Source organism: Miniopterus natalensis, chromosome 12, assembly GCF_054644295.1.
Source record: "Miniopterus natalensis isolate mMinNat1 chromosome 12, mMinNat1.hap1, whole genome shotgun sequence".
Classification (NCBI taxonomy): domain Eukaryota; kingdom Metazoa; phylum Chordata; class Mammalia; order Chiroptera; family Miniopteridae; genus Miniopterus; species Miniopterus natalensis.
Genome location: NC_142092.1, coordinates 52,368,896 through 52,378,856, shown reverse-complemented (window position 1 = coordinate 52,378,856; position 9,961 = coordinate 52,368,896). Strand labels below are relative to the sequence as shown.

At 48.1% G+C, this 9,961-nt stretch overlaps 1 protein-coding gene across 1 annotated transcript; it reads left to right on the top strand.

Moving 5' to 3' along the window:
• Positions 1 to 853: 853 nt before the first annotated feature.
• Positions 854 to 8,875, top strand: ALDOB (aldolase, fructose-bisphosphate B). Its single transcript, XM_016225032.2, has 8 exons — positions 854 to 965; positions 1,714 to 1,925; positions 2,445 to 2,499; positions 3,373 to 3,533; positions 4,405 to 4,488; positions 5,345 to 5,519; positions 5,926 to 6,125; positions 8,780 to 8,875. The coding sequence occupies exons 1-8, from the start codon at positions 854 to 856 to the stop codon at positions 8,873 to 8,875; spliced, it is 1,095 nt and encodes a 364-aa protein (XP_016080518.1).
• Positions 8,876 to 9,961: the final 1,086 nt, after the last annotated feature.

Here is a 9,961-nt window from a genome sequence, read left to right as displayed (position 1 = left end):
CCCAAAGTGGCAGCTGAATGGGATTTTTCAGATCTACTTGTCAGATTTGAGTGGCAATGATTTCCTACAGAGAACCACTGCCGAGGAGGTCTCTTGGGTAGGGGGTCTTTGAGCCATGGTCTCCCCTCACTAAAGCAGTGAAGCTGAGAATTACTGGAACGGGATCACCATGGGACTTCAGCACCCTCTGGGCCGGTGGGAACCTCCAGCCCAGAGGCACATAGGAAGAATCCTCCCCACTGTCCTCAAGTGATCTTACAGGTGTTTGAATACAGGAAAAAAGAAGCTTGCACTCTACCCTTTAAGTCCTAAAGCTGAAGGGAGGTTAACTTCAAGGCCAAGTGGTGGTTTCTCCTCTCAAACATGTTGCCTGGAGAATAGTCTGGTGGGCTCTAGGCTAACAGAGCGAAATGGAGAATGGCCATGCCCGCCAAAAGCCTCACTGTCCTGGCCTCAAGCCATCCAGGGTACCGGATGGAGCCAGAAATCCGGAGTAGAGAGATGGTCAATTGCTGCAATGCCATCTACTTTTCAGATTTGAGTGGGTCATTAACCAACTGGTTCAGTCTCAGGATCAGTGATCCCATAGGTCTCTTGGAAGGCATTCAATTTAGGATCACCATGAGCACGTAGCATCCCACCTTCATCCGTTATGGTTAATTTCACCTACTTAGGTTAAGGGGGGAAAACACCCCCAGAGCTCATTTGTTTATACACTTGTGGAAATGGGCCAGAAAGGTCAGAGGGGCCTGCAGGGCTTGTCTGCACACCCAGCTGCCTTGGTCATGACACCATCTGAGCCACCTTCAGCTCTGTTCAGGACTCTCATGTACTCTTTTCCAGACCTGTCACCATGGCCCACCAATTTCCAGCCCTCACCGCAGACCAGAAGAAGGAGCTCTCAGAAATTGCCCAGCGCATTGTTGCCAATGGGAAGGGGATCCTGGCTGCCGATGAGTCCGTAGGTGAGTGCGAGAAACCTCCTACAACAAGCATGCTCTTGTTTCTACACTTAGCAAAGGCAACTTGATCGCCGCATTCCCTTTCCTCTTGGAGGAGTAAAAACTTATGCACGTGGGACTTAGTAAGCAGGGGCCTTCTGGGGCCTGTCATTCCAGTAGGAGATTTCTGAAAACCCAGGACAGAGGCTCAGCCTTCCATGTTAAGGCCCCTTGCCAGGGGTCATTAGAATCCAGGCTATGGGGAGACCAGGGACTCGGTCCCCAGAACGGGGTCAGTACACAGCGCCCTGCTGCTAAGGAGGAGCCAGTTTAAAGTCAGCCAAGGAAGGGCAGGGAGGGCAGGGAAGTGTCGGCGTCTGGGGCAGGAAGGGCTTGTGTCTGAGTAAGCCCAAGGTGGTGCAAGGGCGAGCTGCGGCAGGCCCACGGGCCACCGTAAAGCCACAGAAGCCAGAGAAGCCAAGGGTCAGACTGAGGGCTGAACCAGGGAGGGCCGGGGGAGGCTGGGGCCTTACCCACCCGCCTGCACCCAAGGGTGGCTTCTGCCCTGACTCCACACGCCCAGCCCAGCCCAACTCTTCCTGCCCAGCATCCTGACAGCACCCAAGGGCGTTCCTGGGTGGGGTGGGGGGACAAAAAAAAAAAAAAGAGGCAGGAGTGCTGAAGCTCTGCACAGAGAGTCCCGCTGCCCTCCCCGAGGGTCACTGCGGGTGGCAGGAGGGCGCGGCCCGCTCCTCACCGCCCCTGCCCGCAGGCACCATGGGCAACCGGCTGCAGAGGATCAACGTGGAGAACACGGAGGAGAACCGGCGGCAGTTCCGCGAGATCCTCTTCACCGTGGACGGCTCCGTGAGCCAGAGCATCGGCGGCGTGATCCTGTTCCACGAGACCCTCTACCAGAAGGACAGCCAGGGGAAGCTGTTCCGGGACCTCCTGAGGGAGAAGGGCATCGTGGTGGGCATCAAGGTGCGTGCCCGCGGCCCGCCCTCTGCGGCGCTGGGGGGGAGAACTGGGGGGCGCGCTGAGCCCAGGCTGCCCCCCTCGGGGCTCCTGACCTTAGCCTTGGCTCTGCTGAGAGCAGGGGCTGTGCCTTAGTCGCTCTGACCCTGTAAGAACACAGTGCCTGGTATGTGCAGGGTGCTCAACAATACCTCTTGAATGAACGAAGGAAAAATTTAAGGGACGCTGCCCTTCTGTGGCACCTCTGCATGCCAGGAACTAGCAGATTACTTCTACTTCCCAAGCTCCAGCCTTGTGCTTTCCATCCCCTTAGGGTTCACTTTGACCCTCTCGCATGGTCCCTTCCAGGCAGCTTCCCTTCTGCTGTGGACTGAGTTGTGTCCCTCCAGAAGACTAATACCCCTTTCTGGTTCAGCTCCTTGGTGTGTGAAAGATGGGAGCCATTAGCCAGCACCAGGGGCTCTGCTCGTGTTTTACTGGGACACCCGACACCTGCTAATTACTTGTTAATTATTTAATTCACAGTTGGACCAAGGAACTGCTCCCCTTGCAGGAACAAACAAAGAAACCACCATTCAAGGTAAGGATACTGCCCACTGATATGAATCATGCCCACAGATGCTAGAAATGAGTAAGGGGAAAGAAAATATCTATATCACACGGGTTTTAGAGCCACATTCACCTGACTTTCAATCCCAGCTCCTCTAGTCAATAACTGTGTGACCTCAGGCTAGTCACTTAAATGTTCTGAGTCCATTTTAGGGATAACGATATCTGCTTTGCGGAATAGTTTTGGGGATTACATTAGACAACATATATGTAAAGTATTTACCACAGTGCATTGCACAGAGAAGATACTCTGTGCCTGGAAATATTATTTTTAGGGAAAATTACAACAGCTGTAGAGAGGAAAGGCCCCAGGCTTTGGGATCAGACGCACCTGGGTTTGAAACATGGTTCCATCACTTACGACTTAGACAGTTTTGCTAGGTGCTTCACTGCCCACATAGACAAGTATAAACCACAACACTGAGTTAGCTAAGCAGAATTTGAATCCCAGCTCTGTCACTCTTAAAGCCACTCAACCTCTCAGAGCCTCGGTATCCACATCTGTAGAATGAGGATAATATTAACTACTAGGGTTGTTATGATAACTAAATGAGAAAAGGTGTGCAAAATGCCTAGACTCATGCCTGGAACATAGCAAGTACCAAACAAATATTGGTTCCCTCTATTCTTAGGGTGTATCCACTATGCGCATCAAAACCATATTTATTAAATCCAGGTCTTTGGGCTCAATATTGAGACCCATGTTTATTTGCCTAGTTGTTTTTGGTTCTCAAGCTTGAGTGACTGAAATCTAAGTCAAGGGAGACCTCCTTCGCTTTATCTGTGGCCCCATGGATCAGGGACAGGGGTGCAAAGAAGCCATTCTCTCTTTTGTGACTTGCAGGGCTTGATGGCCTTTCTCAGCGCTGTGCTCAGTATAAGAAGGATGGTGTTGACTTTGGGAAGTGGCGTGCTGTGCTGAGGATTGATAACCAGTGTCCATCTGCCCTTGCTATCCAGGAAAATGCCAACGCTCTGGCTCGCTATGCCAGCATCTGTCAGCAGGTACTCAGCCTTCCCCTTGGGCTAAAAAACAGTAGGCAAGAGCTATCTTTAGAGCCTGCCTTTCTAATTTTACTATACTCACACATGAGCCCTTTCCTCTTCTCGCCAGTGTATCCAGGTGGCATTTTTCATTCCTGCTATAGCCAGTGTGGTAGGGAAGGGTCTGGTTGCTCAAGCCAGTTAGGAGCCCGAAGGCCAGTGCCATCAACAGCTGTCCTTCTGCCAAAGGGCCATATGCTGAGTCTTAAAGTGGTCAGGCTTTTGAAACCAGGGCACTTGCTCATCTGGGTTCCACTATGTGGAAGACAGGATCCTCTGAGATCCCCAGCTCAAGGGTGATGGCTCTGACCCAATCCACATAATTTCATGGAGGATGGTGACTTGATGCTAAAGTTTCCAACACATGTTGACATGTCTCTGGGATCCAATCTAGTTTGATTTGCTTGTGTGGGTATTGTTTTAAGGCAACCTGAGTTGTGGGCACCTGGAGATTCCCAATCAGAATTGTAAACACTTCTTGAGTTCATTATTTAACCCACGCAAGAGGCATCTTTCTTAGTGACTTAAGTTCGACAGCTAGTTTCTGAGGTGGCGAAAGTAGTTTCTAGAATAAGATTTAGAAATTAAGAGTTTGCATTTATTTTACCCCATTCCCAGAAAAACTTACTTTCTTTCTCTCTTTTTCACCTCACTGTTCTTGTTTTGCTCACTAGACATCCTATTAAATTTCTTTGCATTGCCTTTAAGTCACTTAGGTGGTGTTTCTCCATAAAGGCTTCATTTTCTACCAATCATGACTGTTGAATAAGCTATTAAGGAAAGGATGCCAGTCAGCAGAGCTTCACTCTCTCCTCTCTTTTTCCCCTTTCAGAACGGGCTGGTACCCATTGTTGAACCAGAGGTAATTCCTGATGGAGACCATGACATGGAGCACTGCCAGTATGTTACTGAGAAAGTAAGTCTTGAATATAATATAGTCCCAATTCTAGTTGAAAAGCCTTGCTTTTAAGCAACAGCGGTTACTTAACATATATCAGCTGTTATATGTGAAATAGTCTTCAGTGGGCATCGTTACGTAGCATTGAGAAGGTAAGGAGGCGCTAGCAGATCTTCTACTTTGTGGCTCCTTATGGAGAAAGAACAGGACTTGCAGTACCAAGATTAGGGTTTGGGAATCCATGCCCCCAGCTGTGGGACCTTGGATAAGTCATATTATCTTTTTGGACCTCAGTTCCATTATGTGTAAACTAAGAAATTTTAAAATAAGATGAGGCTCACAGGAAAACATGTAATTAGAAAGTAATTTGTTTACTTGTGACTTTCTAAATTAGCCACAGTATATCTGTGAGAGAGTAAGAGTGTCATCATGTAACCCGGACCTCGGTTTCTTCAGACAAAATTAGGTGGATTAAAATGAGATCTGAAAGCACTTCCGTGTCTAAAATGTATGTTTTTTTATGATCACTTAGCATCTATGAGGAAGAGGAATTGAGGCCCATTTAGATGTCCCCAACTAACTAAATCAAGGCTGTCTCAACTGACCAAAGGGAGTGATGGGGAGGAAGGAGGGAAGGGAAGCAGAGCCGCGCCAACAGTCCACGCAGTGGGCAGCTGGCGTAGGGGTGGCAGGCCAGGCCAGGCCAGCATGCTATGGTTTGCCGCGCACTGCCCCATGGGGCCTCGGGGGGAAGCTCTGACCAAGCCACACATGAGAATTCCTTCATCCTGCCTCCCTGCCGAGTAAACGTGCCAAGATCAGGTGACTCTAAGGCTGGCCCTGGGTTTCATCGTTTGGACCTCTTGTCCTTCAGGTCCTGGCTGCTGTCTACAAGGCCCTGAATGACCATCATGTGTACCTGGAGGGCACCCTGCTGAAGCCCAACATGGTGACTGCTGGACACGCCTGCACCAAGAAGTATACTCCAGAGCAAGTGGCCATGGCCACGGTCACAGCTCTCCACCGCACCGTTCCCGCTGCTGTGCCTGGTAAGGCTTTCCTTCTCGAACTTGGGGGTCTTGGCCCTCGGCCTTTGAAGGAGCTCCACAGGCATTTGTGTTCGCCCAGGAGCCTTCCATCCAAGACGCAGGCCTCTGCTCTCTCACAGGCAGCGGCGCTCCCCCTCCCCCTCCACCATGCCACCTATCCGAGCCTGTCCAAATGCACACAGTCCAGCGATTTCCTCCACATCTCACCTCCCTCCCCTCTTATGAAAGCCCTTGTGTCCCTAGCCCAGCGAGCTCAGCAAAGGGAAGCTAATATCCCTGGCCCAGGCCCACGCACATCAAGCAGAGGAAAGGCCGGGACGCCGCACGTCTTTTGGGCCCGCTGCTTGCTGTCTCCAGCAGGCCCACGTGCTGGGACTAGTCGAGTGAACGGCTTCTCTCTCCCTAGGCATCTGCTTTTTGTCTGGCGGCATGAGTGAAGAAGATGCTACCCTCAACCTCAACGCTATCAACCTTTGCCCTCTCCCCAAGCCCTGGAAACTGAGTTTCTCTTTCGGACGGGCCCTGCAGGCCAGCGCACTGGCTGCCTGGGGCGGCAAGGCCGCAAACAAGAAGGCGACCCAGGAGGCTTTCATGAAGCGGGCCGTGGTAAGATGCTGCTACCCCTCATCTGCCTGATCAAGTGGGCACTTGGGGCCTGGCTTTCTCATGCAGGAAAGTTTTGCTTTCTTTGGGCCACGAAGGTATCTCCAGATAGAGTCCACTATCTGGGTATTTGAAAGTGCGGCTTCGGAGCTCAGCAGGGAGGTTAGGGCTAGAGAGAGTTTTGAGTCATCTGCACTGGGCAGGTAGCTGATGACAGGGATTGAAGGACAATTTCCACAGAGACACTTGAGAGGGAAGATAAGAGGGACAAGGACTGGACTGGGGACACCTTTCATTTGGGGAAGATGAAGAGAAGCCACCCACGTGAGCAGCAGGAATGTGATAGGAGGAAGCCAGGACTCTGGGGACGGGGAGAAACCCATTTCAAGGGGTTGGTGACCACACACTGCCAAGGGGTTCAGAATAAAGGCTCAGAAAAGGGAGAGGTGGGTATCTAGGTGCATATCAGTGACCCCAACTAAGGTGCACATTCAAGAAATGTGTCCGAAAAAGCCCTAGAAAGGCGACCAGGAGACAAGACAGGATCTGATTCAACTAGTAACCATTCCTTTTGGAACACCTATTCTGAGCCAAGGACTGGGGTGAACACAGCAAACACAGCCACTGCCTGCAGGGAGCTTAGAGTTTAAAGCCAAATAAGAGAGAGCTTGTCATATGTAAATGTGAAGCACACTATCAAGATGGTGAAAAACACCTCACAGAATGCATGAAAGTATTTGTAAATCCTATAGGTGATAAGGTTTTATTATTCATCTCGGTAACAAAAACAAAAACAGCCTAGTTTAAAAAATGGGCAAAGGACTTGAATAGACATTTCTCCGTCGATGAAGCACAAATGGCAATGAACACATAAGATTCTCAGCATCGCTGATCACCAGGGAAATGCAAATCAAACCCACGAGGTGACAGCTATCATTTCTACCCATTAGAAAGGAAAAAAAAAAGCCAGAGGAGAGAGTAAAGATGAGGAGAGCGGAGATCATTGAGAGGACAAGGACCTGGGGGAAAGAGAATGACATGAAACTAAATATTACTACAGGCGGCAGAGCTGGTCTTAGAAAGGGGGAGAGACAGCAAAGAAGAAAGAGAATGGGTTGAAATCAGGTCTGTTGAGGTAAAGTAATGTAGCGGTTGATTGCTGACTACAGTTGAGGGCACCTGTTGTAACAGGAGAAGCTTGGAATAGCTGTTGAAGAATATTATTATAGGGTTCATAATCTTGAACTCAACTTTAATTGAAATTTACATTGGGAATCAACTGATACTGTGATAACAGCTACATACCTGTTCTTTTCAGCTCGGAAACAGACCAGATGTGATGGCCACGCATCAGGCAAGGGGCAGCTGAAATGAGAGGGAGTTTGTGGTACATTAGCTTAGGTCCTGAATTTTCCTGACAGCTCTCTTAAGCATGCAGGAAGATTCAGGTCAACCGAAATGGAAACAGCAGGAGAGAAGAGTAAGAGTTCATCAAGGGGGCAGAAGAGTGTGGAATTTGAGGGATCGCCTTATTTAGCTTTCCCATCACAGAGGCTGGGCAAGAAATGAAGAGCAACAGAGGTTTGGTGATGAAGCACTAAAGGAAAGGGAGGCCCCAGAGAAGTTTAAAAAGTCATCCTAGGTGCATACGAGAGGTGTGAGATTTTAGAGGTAGAGCTTTACCTTGTGATGAGGGAGAGCTGGGTGTGGCTGTGCTGGTGAGTGGCTCATGAGGTGAGGAAACGTAGCTAATACAATGGAGGGGCTGTGAAAGTTAAGGGCCAGAAGGGCCAGTCACCCCAAAGAAAGGAAGCTGAGTTTATCGGCTGAGATGTGGCTCTCAAACTGGCGTGTGCATCTGAATCACCTGGTGGGCTTGTTAAAACGCAGATTGCTGGGCCCCAGCCACCAAGTTTCTCCGATTCAGGTGGTCTGGGGTCAAGCTAGAGAATTTCCATTTCTAACACGTGCTTAGGTTCATGAAACACACTTTGAAAATCACTCTAGATAAAGAAATAAGTCCTGGAGAGAGCAAACTATAGGAACAGTACCTGGAAGAGTGACATTTGAATGTTATTGTAGGGTTCATAATCTGAACTCAACTTTAATTGGAGTTTACACAGGGAATCAACTGATAATGTGATAACAACTACATACCTGTTCTTGTGGTCAAATATAAGTAAAAAAATGGGAAATTAAAAAAACAATTTTATTTTATTTTTATTTATTTGTTTTTGCTATAATGTGCCTTCAGCTACACCTTGCCTGATGCTTGGCCATAATATCTGGTCAACTTCTTAGCAGACAACAACAGCTATTCCAAACTTCCCCACTCTTAAGACTGGAAACTGCATTCTTTTATCCCTACTAATGAAAAGTTTCTCACCTTTAATTTCTAGTACTGTTTTTGCACTATTGTTGGTACTAAAAAGAAACTTTCCCACTAACCGACACAAACCTCAGTTTTGCCAAAGAAATGCTCAGAAAATTGGTATAAAGGAGACAGGTTACAAAATGAGGGAAATGGTATCAGCCGCAGTATTCCGGCAAAATCAATGTAAGGGGGAAAATATCCAAATGAAGGTGTCGCTGGTTTCTGATGAAAGGCACATGGTGTGTTTGCTCTAACTCGGTCCCCTGTCGCCCTTGGCTTTCAGGCTAACTGCCAGGCAGCGAAAGGCAAGTATACTCCCGTGGGCTCTTCTGGTGCTGCGTCCACCCAGTCGCTCTTCACAGCCAACTACACCTACTAGAACCTGAGAAGGTCGGCTGCCTCCAGCTCTTCTAGGTGTCATGGGAGGAGGGCTGAAAGTGAACAGCAACCTTTCCACTGACCCTGGAAACTAGGCCAAATTAGATTGAACCTGACAAAATTTCACACAATGGTTTCCTTGCCACACTTCCAGCTGCCATGCCCCAGAGTCTCCACCTAAGAAAAAAATAGACTTTAAAACAAAATCAGCTCTCCATCCAAATAACGACCACGTGAATGAAATCTCTCAGGAGCTGAGGGCAGAAAAGTGCGTCTTAAAACTGTCTTAGGATTGGTAGGTGATGAACGAGATAGCTGCAACTATAAGAGAAATAAAATACACTGTCAACCTTCTGTTGGTATTGGGTTTTACTTTTTGCTCTTTTTACTCTACTAGGCGTGACTGACATTATGGTCAGGGAACTCAACTTTGGCTACTCATTGGAATCACCCGGAAAAACTTAAAAAACCCAGATGCTCAGGCCACACTCCGTGAGCTCAATTAAATCAGAAACTCCTGATGTCAGATCCTCTAAATATCAGGGTCCCTTAAAGCTCCCTTGATGATTCCAATGTGCAGCCAGGTTTGAGAATGACCAACCTAGATTTCAAGTATGAGGCTCTCCAAAAAGGAAAGCCATTTGTAATCTGAAGCAAGCTAACGTGTGAAATGATTCTGAGAAACATTGGAGTGTAATGAGAACACTGATGTGACTTGCTGTATTGAGCATTCCTCTTCAAGTGGCCCAGGTTTGATGACACAGGACTACCGCTTCCTCCTCACATCCAAGCACACCACCTACTTTCGCAGTAAATAATAGTCACATAATGATACTTGATTGGCTTTCCATTTTCAGAATTAACCTATAGAAAAAGCATCAAAGACAACAATAGTTACGAAAGAGGATTTAAGCGTTGTAACCTTGGATGACATAAAATAATGATTTTGGTGAAAAAAAGCAATGATTTAACTGACAGAAGGTGGGGCATTCAAAGGGGAGGAGAAGTGGAGGAAGGCAAAGAGAGCACTAATTCACTTGGTAGGGAGTTAGGAATACTAAAAATTGATGGATTAAGAAATAGTGCT

Excerpts from the sequence above, each read along its gene's own strand:
- ALDOB (XM_016225032.2), top strand. The coding sequence starts at position 854 with ATGGCCCACCAATTTCCAGCCCTCACCGCAGACCAGAAGAAGGAGCTC. Across the intron at positions 4,489-5,344 it reads GCCAGTATGTTACTGAGAAA|GTCCTGGCTGCTGTCTACAA; the intron begins GTAAGTCTTGAA and ends CTTGTCCTTCAG. Across the intron at positions 6,126-8,779 it reads CTTTCATGAAGCGGGCCGTG|GCTAACTGCCAGGCAGCGAA; the intron begins GTAAGATGCTGC and ends CTTGGCTTTCAG.